Source organism: Balearica regulorum, chromosome 7 (genome assembly GCF_011004875.1).
Source record: "Balearica regulorum gibbericeps isolate bBalReg1 chromosome 7, bBalReg1.pri, whole genome shotgun sequence".
Classification (NCBI taxonomy): Eukaryota; Metazoa; Chordata; class Aves; order Gruiformes; family Gruidae; genus Balearica; species Balearica regulorum.
In genome coordinates, this window is record NC_046190.1 from 19,796,580 (window position 1) to 19,816,396 (window position 19,817).

Here is a 19,817-nt window from a genome sequence, read left to right on the forward strand (position 1 = left end):
ACACACCTCTTTGCAATTCTATCTGATACCTGATTATTTGGGGAGATTATTTTTTTCCTTCTGCAGAGCAGAGAAATCCAACAAGTCACTTCTCTTAGTTTATACTGCTTTATTCCAAATACTTAATACTAAAAGTCCTGTTTACTACACATGTAAAGGATGAGCTTGGAACCCTGACATGGCAATAAGGAAGGAAAATAGTCTTAGCACTTGAAGCAAGAAGGTCAAACACAGGAGTCAAGAAAGATATTCAAAATGCTCTAGGGTTGTCCTCTTCCAGCTGCTGCTTGGATGCACAGCAAGACTGCAAAGCCTTCAAGCTTTCACTTGATTAGTAGTCTTGGGAAAAAAAATTATTAATGTAGGAATGTCTCAAGAATAAGACTACTATTAAAAAAAGAATTCTTAGGCAAAACAAGAATAACTAAGATGGAGGTAAATCTAAGAGCATATAGTTAGTAACTAAAGAAAGAACTTTCTATGGATGTCTTGATTGTTATTTTTTTTGGAAGTATGATTATTCAAAGAATTTCAGAGTTATTATAAAATAATATAAATGCATAAAAACATTGGAACACTCAAAATCTCCAAGCTGTCTTAACTCTGCACCCTAAGGATAACATGCAATAGTTAATGTCAATTTTAGCATTTTAGCTTCTTTCATTTCCTTCCCATCACAGCATCATACTATGTGGAAATAAGCAATTTAAGCATACTTAAAAAAAAAAAAAATCTTGAAAAAAAAGAGCTGCATCTAGAGACAGAGATACTAAACTGCTGTAGTCATTATCATGTGGGCTAGTGTATGGTGTTACAACAAGGCAGCAATAAGTTTAATTTGGTATCTTAATTGTGCAGTCCCACAGCCTAATACATAGAGATTTCTAAATGTAATTATCCTTAACTCTAGATCCCTGAATTTCCTGGCATTAACATGCTTGGTTTGTAATGTATTTTACTTCAAATTGCTGAGATGCACTGTGAGTCTTAACTCCACTTAAATGTGGATTCTGTGTGAACACTATGGCTGTCCAAAAAAAGATGCATTTTGTTACAAATAATAAGTCCAGGAAATATTAAGGAAGATCACGCTCAAATAGTATTAGTGAGAACAAGATGAAAACAGGGGTACTATTTTCCCAACCTGAGGACATTTAGTTTAATTCTTAACTCACAAAAAAGTTTCTTAATAATGAGTTGTTTTGTACTGGCCAGAAAGGGCTTGCTTCAGACATAATCTGTGGGGATTTAAATCAACTTCAGATACTAATTATTTCATTGCTGGGTTGTGCCAGTCTAAAATTCTAAGGAACAGAAATGTTGCCATCTCCTTGTTTAAGAGGAAATGTAATTTGATACAAACACACTAAAAATTTGGAATATCATATTATTAAAAAAGGCTGTCTAAAGCTGTGTTGAAATCAACAGTAGGTCTATTTAAGGTTTCTGAATTCATCCTTTCTTTGTTAGCATTCAGATAAAAGATTAAATTTACTGGCTATTAAGGAGTTCTGGCTGCAGCTGGTTTGGGGGGTGAGGGGGTGGGGGGATTCAGCCACCCAGCTCATCGAGGGGTGCAGACGCGGTTTTTTTGAGCATTCAGATAAACACTGGTCAATTCCGTGGGAGTTAACATTAAGCTGAAACGAAGTTTTCAGGGAATTTAACACTTACACCGTCATTCGACTTTCTTTTAAATGTACGATTAGTTCAGATTTCCTTGAGTTCATAATTCTCTATTTGGGGGGACAAACCATAATACCCCGTTGAGGGTTTTTTCCTTGTTTTGCTTTGCTTTTTTTGTTTTGTTTTGTTTTGTTGCTGTTAAAATCTTAAGCTCAGAATCGTACTACTGTAAGCAGCAATTTGTTCTTGGCGGGGGAAAAAAAAAAAAAATCACAGTTCATAAAAATTGCTCGGTGTTCAGATGAGCTCGGTTATTTTATGGAGATCTCTTCTTCATCCCAGTCGCGGGAACACAGCAGGGAAGTCGTGAGGGCAGCCCCACGGCACAGGGCTGTATGTCGGTCAGGTCTCCCATCCCTCGCTCGTCCCGCAGCCCCTTTCAGCGCTCTCGGGCTTTGCAGCCTTGAGTTTGCTCTGACCCGAAACAAACCTCGTCCGCTTGGGGATACCCACCGGGGGAAATTCTGGGCACGGAGCAGGCTGGGCTGGTCTGGTCAAGTTGCCCTGGCAAAATAACCCCGAAGCTTGCTTAGATTTCTGATTTCTGCATAGGAGAGAACATCCCTATGGCTGTGTGCAGGTGTGTGCGTGCGTGGGGAGGAAGAAAACAGAACACGAAAGACAAGCGGTTTATCAGGCAGCCGTCGAAGCGGGGCGGTCCAGCACTGCAGGGTCGCCTTTCCTCCGACGCGAAGCTCCCCGGGGACTTTGCCCAGCACCCGGGCGTGGGCGGAGGCTGCGCCCCGCCGCCAGGCAGGTCCCGGGACCCCCCGCCCCGGCCCCGCCGGAGGGAGGCAGCTCCGCGCCGCCGCACCGCGCCGCTGCCGGGAAGCAAGGGAGCCGGCTCCCGGTTCTGGGACGCGATAACGGGGGGGTGCTGCCGGGTGCGGGTCCAGGGAACTCCGACTCCCTTCTCCTCGGGAGACTTGGTCTCTCACGCAGAGGCGGCTCTGGCAGAGGGTAAGGGCAGCGGAGGCACACGGGGAGCCAAGGCATCCTGCCGTAAGGAGCGTGTGAGCCCTGTTTGAAGCTGGCTGCACTCAGTTTTCCAGAGGTGTAGGGAGAGCCCTTGTATCTGCGTGCTGCAACTCTTCGAGTCTGCTCTGAAGATCTGTCCAGGCATTTCCTAGGATCCGACCAGTTTTCCCCTTCAGTTAACAACACGTGTGCATGTCTGGGGATGCCGAGGGGGAGACTGCTACTCAGATGTAACTCTGATCTCATTCCACATCCATCCAGTTTCTTTGATTAGCTCCCTGGACTGATTTTCTCTGTGCCTGTAGCAACAGCAAAGACACACTATTACTCTTTATGTGAAGGGCAGCGTGGACATCCCCATGTGCCAGGCACAGCACTGGTGGACAGCAGCACTCCTAGCAGCATTTGCAGTGGGATTACGATTTGCATCTCCCATCCCTGCAAAACGACACAACTGTCACAGCAGCTGTAGCCAGACTTACAGCACTAGTTCTGATTATTGGCCTTTTCAGTGCATCAAGTTCCTGCACTACTGTGCTAGCTTACCTAAAAGAAAGGGAGGAGAGCAAGATCAGCCTAAACAAATTGGTAAGCAGGGACAAAGAAAAACAAATAACTAGATTTAGGGGAGCTGGATGTGAGAATAAACTTCACCAACGTGTGTCAGGGAAGGAGGCAATTCATGGCCCAGTGTTGATGTAAGCATTTTCCCCGGCATTAGAAACAAACTCCTCTAAGTGAAACAGCCACAGGTTAGCACAGATGCAGGATTTGGGCCCCTGTTTCCAACCTCATGAGCTGTGCCTGAAAGAGTTTGAAGTTACCCAGGACATAAACTGATCATGCTGCTGTCTTTGGTGGCATAGTGGACCTGTCCTTTAAACACCTCCGGACCAGGATTAACTCTACCCACTCGCCCCCACTCTGTCCCAACCTTACACCAGGGCGCCTGTTTTAAATGCAGCCAAGGAGTCCAAATTCAATCAAACTCTCGATGTTTATTTAAAGTATTGAATAGCAACAAACAGGGCCCCGTGGGCTTGGACTGCAGACAGCGAGGACGTGCTTAAGTCAATTACACTTGACAATGCTGTAATAGCTCAGGGTAAGCGGCACCCCTTAGACCTCCCGGCTCTGCACCGCCATCGGGGCTTTCAGCCGAGGTGCCAGGGAGCCCAGCGGCATCTGCAACACAAAAGAGGCAAAATGTGGCAGTAAATGTACAACTGGGTTCAGCTGTGGTCTTTCGAGCCAAGCATGCGGAGGAAAAAACCTGAAAGCCTCCCTCTCTTTTTTTCCCTCAAATCCCCAGATAAACTTCTGGGAAGATGCTTCGTATGAGGCGCTGGATCTGATGCTCAGGGCGCCACTGTAAATCTAGATTTCGCGCCCAGGGGAGTGAAGGGGGATCTTTGTCCTCTTCCCGGTGTGAACGCTGAGGTGTGACAGGGTGCGTCCCCACAGCTGTCCCAGCTCTAGCGGCTCTGGTTCAAGAGCAGTGGGGCCGGGATGCCCAGAAGGGACCGGGGCTGGCATAGTTTGGCGAGAAAACTTTCTCCCCCTGTCCGGGCTGTATGGAATGACCGTGATCCCGGCTCCCCGCCGCGCCGCAGCCCCGGGCCGCCGTGCGGGCGGGACCCTCGGGGGGAGCGCACCGCCGCTGCCGTCCCACGGGGGGCTCGGGTCGCGGGGCTTCTGGGGCAAGCGCTTTGCCTGAGGGAAGACTGCCGGGCTGACGGAGCGAAAAGAGGAGCCCTCGCTTTTTTGGTTCCTTTCCAAGCATTTTTAACAGAGGAAGGATGTAATAACATGCCACGGGCAATAAATCATAGGCTAGCTACTCCCCCTGGCTCCCCTCCCCCAGCCCCGGCGGTCCCGGCCCCTCTATAGAGGGAGGGGAGGAGGGGACTCCAGCAGAGCGCCGCAGCCGCCGGGACGAACACTCCAGCGCCTGCCCCGCGTCCCGCCAGCCGCCCCAGCATGGACCTCCGAGCCCTGGCTCTGCTCGCCTTCGCCCTGGCGATCATCTCCCTCTCGGAGGGTAAGTGAGCTGCCGGTGCGCCGCCGCTCTCGCTGCCTGCTCGCCGCTTGCACCGCTCCTGCCTGCGGCCGCCGGGCAGCCCGGGCGGGAGTTACGGTCCCGCGGAAATCCCCGCTCTTCCCCCCCCCTCTGCCCGCAGCTCGCCCGCTCTCTGGTTCCTGCCGCGGCTCAGATGTGCGCGTCTGGCGAGCGCCGAGCGATCGCTGTTGTGAGCTGTAAGCAGGCAGGCTCTCCCTCCCTCGCTCGCTTTTTTTCGAAAGAAGGCTGGTCAAAGCGATCCTCTTTGCCAAATTTATCCCAGATTGAAATCGGCTGGGGGAAGACTTTCAACAGCGGTCGGTCTGCGGGGAGGTGGTGTGGTTGCAAAATATGCATATCGATTTCCCCTTTAAAAAAACAGCCCTAAAAGTTACAAGAAATGAAAACCAGGCGGTCGTTCGGTTCCTTTTCTGTCCTCTTTCGTGAACTATCTTCCCTCGATCAGGGCAGAGCTGAGCCAAAGTGGTCGCTCAGTAGGAATTCACCGCACCCCCGGCGAGGGTGCACGGAGAGGTTTCGGGGGAGCGCACGGAGGTGCACTGACAGAGATCTGGGGAAGGGCGGGCTGGCAGCCGGCGAGCGCTAAGGCAGCGACACCGCGGCTGTCCCTCCCGCACCGCGCTGCGGTGCCGTCTCACCGCCCGCCCGCCCGCCCCACGCCGGCCGCGGGGTCCCGCGTGTCACCCCCGGAGCCTGGCCGCAGCGGCAGCTGGCCGGTTTGCTCGCCAGGGGCCCGCCGTGGGAGCCGCCGGGTGCGGACAGCCCCGGAGCCCGCAGCAACCTGCGCCTCTTGCTCCGCATCCCGCGGGCTCCGGGGGACTGGGGACCGCACGGAGCAGCCACACTCCCCACGCGTGGCGGGGGTCCTGCCCACAGCCTTTGTGCACCTCCCGGGCGCTCCTCTGGCTTCTCTGCTCACAGAGATTTGCCACCTTTTGTCCCCTCATCGAAAGCTTGCTGGCCAGGTAAGGAGCTCTCTTTCAGTCCTCCGCTCCCGTCTCATTTTCCCATTCTGGCGACCGAAACTGCGGTGTTCCCCACCCAGGCCGGCCAAGGATGCCCTCCGGTGCCCTCTTTGTTTCGCCTGAAAGACTTAATTGCTCCCGATAATTTCGCCGATGCCTTTCCACAGTACTGTCCCAGCAGCAACCCCGTCCCAGTGAGGCTCACGAAAAACCAGCACGGAGCAAGCACTGCCCAGAGTCCAACAGGCAGAGCCGGCCAGGTGGGCTCTGGCCCCCGCCGCTTACGCGGAGCGCGGCTCCCTGCGCACGGCGGAGCGCACAGCGCCCGAGCGGCTTGGCCCGGCCGGCAGCAGGTGCCGGGGTACCCGGAGCGGGGTCCCCTCGCCCTCCAGTGTGGGTCTGAAAAGAGTTAGGGGAGCGCTGCCGGCACGTAGCGGGGCTGCAGCCCGAATGGGAGCCGCGGGAATAGGGGACGGGGGGCTGCCGGGGGCTCAGGGGCTCTCCCGCTCCTCGCCTTCCCCTCGGCAGGGCTTAGCACAGGGTCGGGGGGCTGGCAGAGCTGCCCCGCTGCACCTTGCTTTGCTCCCTGCCGGGCAGCACTTCTTAGCTGGCAGCACACGGATATCGTTATGGCAGGGTAAGCGTGTCTGAGACCTGGCTAAGTAAATGGCTTAAAAGGGTTGGAGAAAAACTAGTATAAGGAGAGAGATCCCACCGACTTGCAGTGATAACAGTGAAGCTTTTTGCCTGCTTTGTACATCGTGTAGTGCTCTCAACCTTGATCCAGATGAGGGCTTGCAGGACTACCTTGTCCTGGAAGGCAGGCAAGGTCTGAATTCTTCCTTGCCACCCTGGTAAAGCTGAATCTACCTTTCACAGCCTCAGTCCCTAGGGAAATGGAGCTGTTGTTCTAGTCTTAAAAAGTTGCCAGCCCTCTCCTGATATTGACAAATGCACCTTTGGATGAACAGGAGTAAAATGATGCTTCCATCAAATGTTTTGTCTGTTCATGCCCAGCCTGCTTGCCTGGATATAGCTTCTCTCTCCATTCCAGTGCCTGGAGCTTCCCAGCACGCACAGCAAGTTACCGACGGTAACTTCGCAGCAGAACTGCTTTATGTGCCGTCAGTTTAATGAAAACTGGTGCTTTCATGTCACAGTGTCACATAACAGACTATAATTTGTCCTGCAGAGGGAATGGCTTCTGCTTGTGCTCAGTGTTTATTAGACATCAGAGAACCCACAGAGCATTCACTTCTGCAGTGCAAACCTGTAGAATAATTGGCTAAATCAGCTGTGCATGGAACAATTTGTTTCAGATTTTGAAATGAGATAAGGAAGACATGTTTGTCAGCCTTGGGATGAGACCAGCAATCTTCCCTTTCCAAATTATGGCCCCCAAATGGCCCTTTCCCTCTCCTACTTTAGGATGGTAAGGGTTCATGTGTTGGGAGATGTCACACGCACTGGTTTTCCCTGGTTTTCAGCCTTGCTGAGAGCAGAGTGAGCCACAGCCAAGCTGAGTGCTGGAGGGGCAGTGATGCTGAGAGCTGACCCCGTCGGTGCCTGTGCTGCTGCTCCCTGGTGCTCAGTTCCTGTTGCTGATCACCAAGCAAGGGGCACAGAAATGCCAAAGGCATTCTTGTACTAGGAGGGGAGTTGTCATTCCACCTTGCATTGGAGTGACAGAAGAACACCAAATGCTGGGACTTCCCCTCTTCCTTGCTGTGCTGGATACCCTTTCTTGGGCAGGAAACAAGTTTAGGACTCAAGGGCATGTTAGTCGTGGCTAAACTTTCTCTGTTCCTGATTTCAAGTGGGATGGAATCGGAAGTCCCTCTCTCAGTCTCAGAGAGGACAGGATTGCATACTCGAATGATAGATCTGAACAGTTTATCTCATGTGTGTTGTTTAGGGTAAAGCTTGCTTAAACTTGGTTGGTACAAGCTTTCAGAGACACGCTGCAGCTGTACTGAGCATTGTTGTATGACTGCGTTCAATCTCAGCCTCCCTTTCCAATATGAACTCACTGATGTGTAGTTTTCAGGCACAGTTTTGCAGTGGGAAATCCTAGTGCCTTCTCTCTCCCTTCCACATTAGCAGTAGTTAGTCTAGTGCATGTTCACAAGGTTCACCCTGCAGCCCTCCTTCCTCCTCCCCCTGCAGATGGGAGCTTCTCCTCCCATTTATTAACTCATAGATGGTATCACTGTTTGGACTGCCATAAAACTGATAGAAAATGTCCTCCAATTTTGTTAACTTATCATCCAGATCCTGGTGTGAATTTGGAGGAACCCCTGCTCCTGCTGATGAATTCCTGTCTGTTTACCCATTTGTCTGTGGGATCTGATTCTGTCTCATCTCTTGGTAGAGGCACTTGGAAAAAGGGGTTTTCCTCCTGAGGACAGGGTAATTTCACCATGTGTGTGTGTTTATCTGTGCTAGAGACAGGCATTGGTAAATATGCAATATATGCAGATTAGCTGCACTTTGAAAAGCTGTCTCTTTTCTCACCTTCCTATAAGGCATTTTAGGGATTCCAAACTTTTCCCTGCTCTTTAGCTCTCTGTGTGCCTTTAAAGGCGCTAGGCTTGGATGCTGCGAGTGCTCCTGTGTGGCTAAATAAACAGGGCGGCAGATTGCCATGTGGGATCTAAAGCCCTGTCAGATATAGATCTGACCGTCTACAGCATGAGCCAGACCTTATGGGTTAGGTGTATGAATTTAATTCCTCCCAGAAGCTGAAAACTGCTCCACTGGGAAATTGCTTAAAATCTTAGGCAGCTCCTTCTAGACTTCCAGGCAAGACTTCTGTGTTTGTATTTTAGTGTGCATGGAGCTTTGAAGCTTACACACAGAGTGAGGACCTTATTTGTGTGCACTTGGTTGCCAGTAATTAAGTTCTTCCGTGGAGAAATCGGGTAGCAGAAGGACTGCACCAGAGGCTGTGGTGAGAGCTGGGCTGCTTTTCTCAGCCTCGCATGCATATTCATTGCTAATTTTTAGTCTAGGGAGCTAAACTTAACTCTGTCCCTCATGATGCTAGTGACAAGACTCTCATCCAGTCTTACGGTCCCTGATTAGTCTATGGGGAGCACACCGCCTGATAACCGTCTCCTGGATTGTGTCACTTTGCCACAGGCTGGGAGTTCAAAAGACTCCAGATCTCTCCTGCGTAAACCACTGTGATCTCCTGTGATCTCGCATCTCCGAGTCGCACCTCCTCATGCGAATATCTCGCCTGTGAGTAAAGGTTGGCTGTAGTGGGGAAAGGTCAGCTGCTGGGCCCTGGGAAAGCCTGAAAGACTCAGGGCTTTTCTCTAGCCAGTAAGTCCCCCGTGAAAAGCCTGCACCTGAGCAGAGCCGTTTTGATCTGAACTCTTTGGAATTCATCGCTTTCTTCTGGCTACCTTCTAATTTGGCCTCGGGTCAAAATCATTTGGCAAGAACAACACTGAGGACAAGTGCCCCCTCTTTTGGCCTTTATCTTGTCTAATTACCAGGAGCATCCCTGCACAATGGACTGGCTCCTTATTCTAATCTCTTCTTCTTTACTTATCTCCATTTTCTGTCCCTCTTCTTTTGTCTTCCAAAATCCCACGCACCAGGATTGAAAGGCTGGGTATTGGGGTAAAAGGATTGTGCTGTGAGCTGTGGGCAAATGCTCTCCCAAAGCTACAGCTTTTCTGTTGCTTTTTTTTTCACCTGCATATTTGGAGAGAGTTTCTGTCAGCCCTGGTCTGTGTATCTGTGCTGCTGACAGGGAACAAGAGGGAGTAATGTGTTGTTTCTCTCCCTGTGTCCCGCAGAGAAACCCGTCAGCCTGACTTACCGATGTCCCTGTCGATTCTACGAGAGCAACGTGGCAAGAGCCAACATTAAGCACCTCAAAATCCTCTCCACACCCAACTGCTCACTTCAGATTGTGTAAGTCTCTTTTCAGCTGGGTGCAAATCTCAGGTGTCAAAAAGAAGTCACAGAGCTGGTCCCTGCTTTGGCAGCTGCGATTTGGTCTGTGTCTCATGCCATGATTTCAAATTCATCTCTTCAACCCATGTGTCAGGCACAGCTGGACGCTGCTTTACCCCACACAAAGGAGCCCAGCTATATGTTTCCCAGCTGTGCTCTACCTCTGTGATCTCCCTGTGACTATGTGATCCCATCTCCTGTTCCCCTGTGGGTATGTGAGCAGGAATGTCAAACAGGCCTTGGATGTGGAGCTTCACACCTTGGGGAAAAGACTTTACAGTGGTCTGAGTCTTCTAATGCTCCGCTTCTCCATAGAGAGGAGCTAAACAAGCAAAAGGAATTCCTAAATTTTGTGTAGCCTCCACAGGAGGTACAGACCCTAAACATGTGCTGGCCTGATCTAGGGACACACCAGGCAGTGGCTGACTCTGGTAAATCACAGATCACAGCAGGACAGAGATGATGGGTTCCCAATGGAAAATAACCTCTTCATTTTTGCTGAAAAACACTGATTTTCAGAAAAAATGGGGTTGTTGATTTGTGTGTGCATTTTTAGGAAGGTCTTTTTGGTTCATTTGTGCATGGGTCACCCCCTCACTCCTCTCCCAAAATTCAAAATCTTCAGAAGAAAAAAATTGTCATTCATCTTTTGATTGCAAGGGAGCCCTACTACCATCAGCTTCCGCTGACCTCTGTAAGAGCACCTGAGTGACTAGACAGGCTTTTTGTGTGTTGCTCCCATCACTAGTTCTGTCTTCGATCCATGTCAAGCTCTTCCAGTTTCAACTTAAATGCTGTAGAAATCCATTCTTTGTCATCCAATACATTTCTGCACTCAGAAAACTGATGTGGTTTCATGCGATTTCTCAGGAATGTACAGATATATTGAAGAGCATGTATCCATTCATGAACGAGTTTTTATTCATATGATATTTTTCTTTCTTAAACCACTCTGGGTAGATCATGCACATTTTCTCATGTGTGCTTCTGTCTTAGGATTTGGTGGAGGACAGCGAGAAAAATGTAAGCCTCAGCTGAGAAAGAATTTTCTTTCACAAAAATGGCAAAACCAGCTGTGACTAACTCTGATCTCTACCTATAAACAATTTTGGAGGCAAGCATCCAAAATACAATAGTGTATGTATGGATTTGTGCTCTGGGACTGTCAGTGAATGTCATAAGGGTCCTAGTGCTAAGGCTTTTAGAGGATTTGGAATTTTCTGGAGTAGTTTCAAGAAAATGACAGGCATTTAAGACAGGATAGAGTATACATTTATCTCTTAATTAACTTGGGATCATAGTCATTAGAGATAGATAAGAGCATGAAATGCAGAAACACAAACGACTCATGTTCTTGTCCATTCTTGACCCAAATGTGTTTGTTTGCAATGTGATTTAGTGGCACACAGTACCCATGAACCTATAGTTCGCTATCTTTTGTTACTTTAAAAAGATATTTAAAAACTTACCTCCAAATACCCCTGAAACATCATGAGTTCGAACTAGGTCTTTATCAAAACAGAAGCTGAAATGGAATCAAAACTAACACATAAATTTCTCATCTTGATGGTTTTAACCACACTCTGAATTTAGTGGATATGCATTATAGAGTGGAGGTGTAAGTAACTTAAAAGCTACCATTTTCAAGAATAGAGAATCTCAGTGAAATCATATAGTTTCAGGGAAAGATCTCGTATTTTTTGCACAAGTACATTCCCCTTTATGATTGAGGGGAATTGTACCTGAACAAAAAGCCTAAGAGCAGGCTTTTGTCTTTGGTTCTAGGGGAAGTCATCTCTCCAAATCTAGAAATCTCCTCTTTCAATGTCTACTTCTACAAAGCCCATCCTAAATTCCCTGCTTTTCAGTACAGAGAAATAGGCATTTTTAGCATGCAATTAATTGCGTCCTAAAGCAGACATCTAAACCAGTTCAGATTAACACTCCATACAATTGCCTAGATCTCTGCCGTGACTGTACAAGGAGCAGGAGCTGACAGGCTCAGAAGTAAATGACTAGAAAAATCAGTGTTGTAATATTAAGTGAGAGGAATTGCATTGCATGTAGCTGGAGGCTGGTTACGTGTGCTTTTGGTTCTGTACCCTGCGAGGCCAGCTCAAGAGTTCCCAGGCATTGCTAACATCAGCAAATCCATTCTTACTCTCTGTTGGTATCACTTCACTGGAAATACTCCAGCTTGGCACTGCTGTAAGGGAAATATGAATTAGGCCCATTCATCTCTTTATTGGCGCAGGGGCTTGCAAGAGTGGATCTTCGATGTGTTTATGTTACAACTATGTTGTTACGTAACTTCAGACCAAGAAGCCTTTTTGACCTGTTATTTCTTACGCCATAGTTTTATATTCTGCAGATTTCATTTATAAAGCAGGGAACATTTTGGCTTCCCTCCAGCAAAATGCCTAAACAAGTACTGAACTTATTCCTATGGGCATTTCCATGAAATTGCTGTTCTTGGCACTTTTGCATGGCAGGCAGGCTGTTTAAGGGGAAATTTCTCAGCAGCTGGGGCAGGGTGCTTGGGGGAACATGGGAGATCACATCCTAGTGGGAGATCACATCATGGCACTCTCAAGAGGCACTGAGATCCCTGGAGGGTGAGACCTGCTGATGCGAGTGAAAAGCTATTTGTACTGCTTCTGTATGAAAGATGCAGATAGCCCATGTGCGAAATTCACAGGACATTCAAATTAGCTGAACAGTCTGGTTCGGAAAGTGCAACTTGAACATCCAGGAGAAACCCTTCAGGAGTTTTCTGCTTTTGTTTCCGGTGCTGAGTGAATGCAGGAAGGAAAACTTGCCTCTGGCACTGTGGTACTTCCAGTTGTCTTCCTGCCTGCAACCTGTTAGTTCAGTCTTGTATAATACAAAAAGTTAACCAGACCCTTTCAGAACATCCAAGAGGTATGGCTTGGTATATGTCCTCCAAACATGTGAAACCTAAATTTTGGGTTGAATCTGAAAGCTGTTCTTAATTAATTCCTTGAAAAAATGGCCTATATTTACAATGTCAGTATTTCTAAATGAAATTTAGCTGTTCCTGGTACTGAACTCATAACAGCCTAGGTATGAAATTAAAAACCTAGATTCAAATTCTGTATCTGTCCCACCCTCACATGCATACCACTACAGATCACAAGAATCACAATCAGAGGAGACAAATTGTACCAGTGCTTTGAACCCAGGGATATTTATAATAGCTGCCTTGAGTATGGCAGGGATAACCCATCCTCTTCATGGGTTAACTGAGAGCAGCACTGACACCCAAGGGAATTGGACACAGCTCTGCTGTCCATAGAGGAATTGCAAACCTCTGTGCAAAATAAGGCACCTGGGTGTGGTGGTGGGCTGAGGAACATCGCACATTAGACTCACTCTGACTTTTCTCCTTTGGCAGTGCAAGGCTCAAGAGCAACAGCAAGCAAGTGTGCATTGATCCCAAGATAAAGTGGATCCAGGAATATCTGGAGAAAGCTTTAAACAAGTAAGGCAAGAGACAAATGGACTTAACAGCTAACATCCTGAGTTATTAAAGGGTAGAACATTAAGGGCTGGCTTTTACCATGTGGACAAAATACTCGTGGAATCAGATATTGTTTTGAAGATGGGTTTGGAGTTGACCTAATCTGTATTAAAACAACAGCTTCTAGTATATCCTAAATGTTAAACTAAGAGTTTTGCCAGGGTTTGAGGCAAGATCTATCCTAATGAATCTGTTCTGGGGTCCCCAACTCATTCTTTTTTTAAAAAAAAGCCGTTCTCCCCAAGGAAAACGCTTCCTTTATGCCCCTACTTCCCCAAGCCAAACTACAGTTACTTCAAAATCTATATTGTTCCAGTTTCTTTGGAGCCCCTTTTCCATGTTACACTGGGGGTCTGTTTGCACAGGCAGCTGAGGCCTAGGAGGACTTGGTGCTAAAAATTGTTTCTCTGCTGGCTGGTGTGGAGTGCTATTAATATCGGCCAAGGCAAGATGTGCTATCATGAATAAGGCTCTCCCACAAAGCCAAGGGAAAACCAGCCATACTTGGCAAATTCAGACTTTTAAAATCTATTTTTATTCCCCTTGAAAGTGGGTGATCATGGCTACCGTGAGGTGGACCCGGCGTATCTCAGTTCAATTTTACAGTGAGCAAGAGCAGCTCAGAGAACGTACCTATGCTGAGTTGCAAGGGAGGGCTCCAGCCTTGCTGGGATGGAAGAGGAGACAAGTGATGGCACAAAGCATTTCCTTGCTTGCCGAGGCCCCTGCAATTGATCCGGCAGCGGTATTTTGGTCAGCAAGCCTACCTGTGCACTCAGTATCCCTCCCACCTTTGCCACCACATTCCCACCCCTCAGTAACCACGCTGTAACCGTGCTGAACCTTGCCCCCGCTGCATCCGTAGGGTAAAGGCAGGGCTGGAATCTAGTCATTTGTAAAAGCAATGCATTCTTGGAGAAATGTGGTGAAGGGTATTGCCCCAGGGCAGATGTGAGGCAGGACAGGTAGCTGAATGCCCTCCACTGTTTGCTTTGCAAATGTATCTGCCAAACAAAGGGTAGAGTTAAAAAGTCTTTGTTCCTCTGTATTTTTACAATAAGCGAGGGGAGAAATGCTACCAGAGGTAGAGAGATTCCTCCATGTGGCCCTTTTGGGACCACGCTGGGGCCAAGAGTGAGGACGAGGAGGGAAGGAAGCCAGCTAACAAACTGACAGTGATTCCAGCCCTGACAGCTCTTCCCATCTCATCCGATGCTCAGTGCCTTCTTTGCTGCCAGCAGTCAGCACTCTTGTCCTTTGGGCAAATTCTCTGCAGGGGTAATCCAGGTTAATGCTGCCAGGATGGCTTTGGATTTAGGCACAACTGAACCTGAGAGCAGGATGTGGCCCATGCTGACTATCCTAGGGGCTTGAGCTATTTTGTTTTCCAACTTGGGAAAATCCTCAAGCCCCTGCCTAAGTTTCTGTTTGCTGTCAGCCCCAATGAAGCCCTTGGTTCTGTTCATAAGACCTGAAATTTAGGAGGCACTTAAGAAATTTGTGGGGTTGGGCAAATGTGATTATGTGCTCAGATCCTGCCTGCTTGACTTAGGGGAACAACTCAGCTGGAACACATTCTGCTCTCACTCACTTCCACTGGTGAAGATCTGGGGCCAGCTCTACTGAAATCAGTGAGCCCATGCCTGATCTCCAGCCAGATTCTGGGTTTTGTTTAACTAATGCTAATCCAGAAGCAATTCTGCTAATTTGGTGGATTTCATCCTGGTTTCCACTGAGTAACAGAAGAGAATTTGGTCCCAGCTCTATGAAATAAGATGATAGAAAGCATGTATCTCCATCACATAATCCTGTAATCATGGCATTATTTTCATTTTCCAACTAGTAATGCTAGCACCAGTGGCATTTTCATGCTCCACAGACAGTCAGGGCTCTGCCAGTAGCATTTTCACAAGGCATGTTTTTGATATATTTTAGTGCACAGCTTTGACTTCTTCAACAAAATGTACTTTGGAATATATTTATAGCGCATCAAACAATTCATATATTTGAATTGGAGCCATATGAATGTTGGTAGTTTAAAACACCGATATCCCTCTAAACTACTAACAGCTTGTAAAATAAATCTATATAGATCTATAAATGTTAATGTAGCTATCAATTTCCATCAGCCATATATTATATTTTTTCACTTGTACTGAAATTGTATGAAATGTGACATTACCCTATATGCACTAGCAATAAAATGGCTAATTGTTTCATGTTATGAAAACCCAATTGTACATGGGAATTTATTTTTCTGGAATAAAATCAATACGTTTTGTAGAAAGGGCTCTTGTAATTGCTTAAGTAAAATCCAAAGTGTCAAGACATCTTAATCTATACCAGTGCTTCAATATAAGAGTATCTTCTGTGTTATAATCTGCAGCTAAGGGCAAGGAAAAGTTCATTGAATATAGCAGTCCAATACAGTTGACTTTGAAACCAGAGAAGTTTTTTAGTAGGGAATTATTTTGCTCACTAATTTTGCTTAGCCTTTATTATTGCTTTATATTCATCACATCTCCATGTAATATACACACTTATGAGACATCAGTAAAATACATTCTGGCTGTCAGGAAACCAAATTCCTTAACTGGCTTTAAAAATCATTGTGCAGCTGCTGTGGCCAACATCATTCAACATTCATTAATTTTATAGACAAGGGGCAAATCAGTCCTTTCTTGAAATAGCTAACAAATCCTTTATCATTTCCAGGCAATCCCAGTCATCATTTACAGTCCAGCCTTGACTGCCTTTCCCTTCTCCCTTCATGCAAGGATATGCAAAATCAGCCCTTTGCAGAGTAAACAGAGACCAGAGAATGATCCTTGTCACGTTAATATAGTCCCACCTCAGAACCTCCCCTCAGCCCAAGAAGCTGAAGTTAGTTAAGCTCAGCTGCTACTGCAGGCACAGATAAGAGAGCTGATGGATCTGGAGAAGATAAAGTCAGACAGGAAAAATCTTTCCCCTGAGCCCATTGGAAGAAACAAAAGGAAACTCCCAACTTCTAGGGGCTGGCTGTGATGGGAGCCAAGCCCTGCTGCTGCCTGCCTACATAGTGCTTGTAAATTCCGGTGTGGTAGCTCTTCCTAATTGCTAACCTCATTTGTAAATAAGGGCTGAAGTACAAGACGCTAAAATAACTATCTCCCAGTGCTCCACCAAGTGTGTACTGGGTGAATGTCCCACATGGTGAGAGTCAACGTAGGCGAAAATCTTCACAGCCTTATTTGAAGGCACTGAATGCTTGCAAATCCTATAGAATAGCCACTGGTTCTTGTTTATGTCAGTGGGAATGCTGGGTGGGAAAAGTCAGAAGTCCAGCCCCCCTCTGCTTTCATAGTACCTCAGGGGTTACCATGTGGATGGTGAGGGTCCTGGCTGACAAGTTCTGGCAGTCATTTGGGGATGCTTAGGTGTTTTGGGAAAAGAGTTGTTTTGGCCTCAGAATTTGCAAATGTCCTGTCACCAGGACACTTTAATTTGCCTAGCGTTCTTCTGAGGCAGAGGGTATCTGAAAGGAGATGATCTTCATTTGCACCCTGCCAGCAAGATGTGAAGGGACCATAGGATAAATGTGAATAAGGCCTTTGTATATGGATAATTTATGGCAGTCTTTTTGTATTTTTCTTTTAATTTAGACCACGTCATCGCACTCATAAAAAAAAGCAACAGAAGAAACGGGGCCCACGCTGCCCTTCCCGTGCAACACCACTAAAGTCTCCAGGGAGAAAGAATGGTAGGAGGCATTAGTTTCTGAGCTGGGATACCTCAGGTTCAAGTCCCTGCTCTTCCACTGACCATCCTATGTGACCTTTGGCAAATATATTAGCCTATCCAGACCTCCATTTTCCCCCATATTTGTTGAGGATAACAATTGTACCCTCCCTGCAAAGGGGTAATACATACATAAAACTCTTAAAACAGGGGGAAAGTTCAGACACAACAGAGAAAATTTTCCCATTTTACAGATAGGAAAATGGACACCCAAAGAGGCCAAAATAATCCTGAAGCAAAGCCAAAGTCAAAAACAGAGTAAAGGTTTGGAAGCCCTATGTCTTTTAGCTGGCCATATTCCTCCAGTTCTAAACTGACAGAGTTAAACTATAAATAACAGCTGGGAATTTGTCACTGGTGTTTTTTTAATGACAGATGCAGCACTGGGTGGTGACAACATGTTTTGGTACATTGGTGACTGGTTGACACCTCTCCTGTGGGAGATGCTAGGCAAGTCCCAGAGAACGGTGTTAGATATACCAATGCTCTGCATGTCCTAGTTGGTTTTTTCCCACCAGTGTGGCGTGTCCTGCCTTTCTGCACCAAAAGAAGTAAGGTTACTGGTGTGGGATATTGGAAAAGATATCTTCAAAGAGGAAAATTTTGCTCATGGCTTAGTCATCCTCTTTATGCCTGGATGAGTTTTTCCGAGGCTACCTTCACTGAGAGTAGCCACAACTGTTTCTGGCTGTGATCACACAATCTTAGTTGTCCAGCAGGAATGTCCAGAAAGGGATGTTTATTCTGGTCCTGTAGGCTAGACAAGACATGCTGGGATATCAGGGTTTTTGAATACCTGATATTTACCCTCTGACACTTGTAACTCAGCCTTAGTGATCTCATCTATATTGCAAAAGGCTGATCAGCCTGGAGCAGGAGTAGGGGGTCACTTCAGACAAAACCTGGAGGCCACCAGCACAGGCTGGCTCCTTGTTCTGAGTGAACCCTGCACACAACACACTTGCACTTTGCTGTGATCCCTAACCCACCACTCTTCCTAGGTGCCATGCTCACACTGAGCATGGGAGACTTGATGTGTCTGCCTCCCACCCTGAGCTCCCTACCTCTGAACTTAATCCCTCATACGTTTACTGAGCACCATGTGGCTGCTCACCTTCCCTGTCACCCCACCTTCACTGAGCAGCTCGTCACCATGACCTGTGATGTGCTGCCCAGCTGCTCACAGCAGGTGAGGTCCCAAAGCAGGGAGGCCATGAGGACGGTTCCTGGCTGGGCAGCACGCCTGGGGGCCTTTGCTCTCCAGCCACCCAATGGTGGGAGCTGAACACCAACAAGAGCACAGAATGGGCTGTCCTCTGTGTTTCTCCATCCTCACAGAGACCTGGCACCCTTGTAGACCCCCTGTGGAGCTGCAGTCCCTGATCTCCAGTAGAGCCATGGGGTAGGGGCAGGTAAAGGAGGCATTCCCAGTGCCACTTTCTCCACTACAGGGGCTGCTCACGTATGATTAATCCCTCCTTTCCCTGCTAATTTTTTACCGAGTCTCTGTGCCCACCGATAATTCTCTGCTCCAGCTTTCAAGTCTAGAATAAGCTTCCTAGCCAGCCTTCCTCCTATGTTAGCTCTGACCACCTTACTAACTGTGATGAGCACAACCTGCCCAAAATAACTCCCATTGCTGGGTTTGCCCTGCTGGGTCCCAGTACCTCCTTGTGGAGAACTTCCCCCAAAATGTTTGGCAAATACCAGTTGGAGGGACTACAAAAGGAACTGCCTTTGGGTTAGTCCAGACACGGATTTGCTGTTTGAGTAGGCCTGATATCAAAGCTTTTGCAACTGAAATAACCTTAATAGTGTTTCACTCTGTTCTTCATCAACAGGAGGTTCAAGATGTAAGAGGCAAGCATTGTAAGCCGTCTACAGGATTTCTTACTGTAGGACCCAGAGAGCAGATAACCAGTATTAGGGAATGAATACATTTCAGTTATCGTGCAGCACAAAAGCAACGCTTCATGCATTTCCAAGCATTTCCAAAGCATTTCCAAAGCTTTTTGTTTGGAGTTTTTTTGGTGGGTTTTGTTGGGGTTTTTTTTGCACAAACTGGCTTGCTTTCACAGTGCTACTTTTATATAGTAAGATGTAACTATTCGAGAAAAATGTTTTTATACAGGTTGGTTTATTACTTAGCACTGACAGCAGATATGTATTTAAACTAACCCTATGTTATTATATGATATTTTATTTCCTTTGCTATGTAGAGGTCCTGCTTTATTTAACTTTCTTTTGGTTCATGCAAGTCTCCTGGAGTTTTAAACCTAGAAGGACATGAACTGTACAGTGCAATGATGTTGTGCAAGTAGTGGAGGAATTCCTTGCCTCCAGAAGTCATCAAGGCCAAGAACATAGGAAGGCTAAAAAGCATCAGACATTGATGAAAGTGGACAGCATTGCCATGGGTGGCATTTATAGGTATTTTGGGTGAGGGATTAAACTCAAGCCTACAGGGCTAAAGCCCTTCTCTGAAGATCAGAGATCTTGGTGACAACTATGAGCAGCTGCGTCAATGCACATCTGGTATTGCAAGTGCTAGTACTTGGTTTATTGTAGTTGTCTGTGTTAGGAGCCACAGTACTGATCTGATGTCACCTGGCATTACCTATGTTCCTGTGTTTCTGATGACAGATTTTAACACAAAAAGGAATGAGTTATTAAAGTTCTAACCACACACTCATGTTGCAAATTTCTGGAGGAGTCAGATACACTACCATGCACCAGGTGTCTCTTCCCACGCATCCACAGGAGATGGCTTCAATTTGCCTGGCTGGCTTTGCACTGAAGTAGGAATAGATGCATTCAC

The 19,817-nt window shown here is 47.1% G+C and overlaps 1 protein-coding gene across 3 annotated transcripts; it reads left to right on the forward strand.

Moving 5' to 3' along the window:
• The first annotated feature begins 4,545 nt into the window (after positions 1-4,545).
• Positions 4,546-18,978, forward strand: CXCL12 (C-X-C motif chemokine ligand 12). 3 transcript variants are annotated; one of them, XM_075758319.1, is made up of 5 exons: positions 4,546-4,705; positions 9,519-9,636; positions 13,094-13,180; positions 16,864-16,961; positions 18,841-18,978. In XM_075758319.1, the coding sequence occupies exons 1-5, from the start codon at positions 4,645-4,647 to the stop codon at positions 18,870-18,872; spliced, it is 396 nt and encodes a 131-aa protein (XP_075614434.1). In that variant the 5' UTR covers positions 4,546-4,644; the 3' UTR covers positions 18,873-18,978. The 3 variants fall into 3 exon arrangements, with proteins under 3 accessions (XP_075614434.1, XP_075614436.1, XP_075614435.1); XM_075758321.1 differs by lacking the exon at positions 16,864-16,961; XM_075758320.1 differs by lacking the exons at positions 16,864-16,961; positions 18,841-18,978 and adding an exon at positions 15,935-16,099.
• Positions 18,979-19,817: the final 839 nt, after the last annotated feature.

Bases quoted from the DNA above. Each gene is read 5' to 3' on its own strand.
- CXCL12 (XM_075758319.1), top strand. From the start codon at position 4,645: ATGGACCTCCGAGCCCTGGCTCTGCTCGCCTTCGCCCTGGCGATCATC. The intron at 9,637-13,093 runs GTAAGTCTCTTT...CTCCTTTGGCAG, and splicing joins AACTGCTCACTTCAGATTGT to TGCAAGGCTCAAGAGCAACA. The intron at 13,181-16,863 runs GTAAGGCAAGAG...CTTTTAATTTAG, and splicing joins CTGGAGAAAGCTTTAAACAA to ACCACGTCATCGCACTCATA.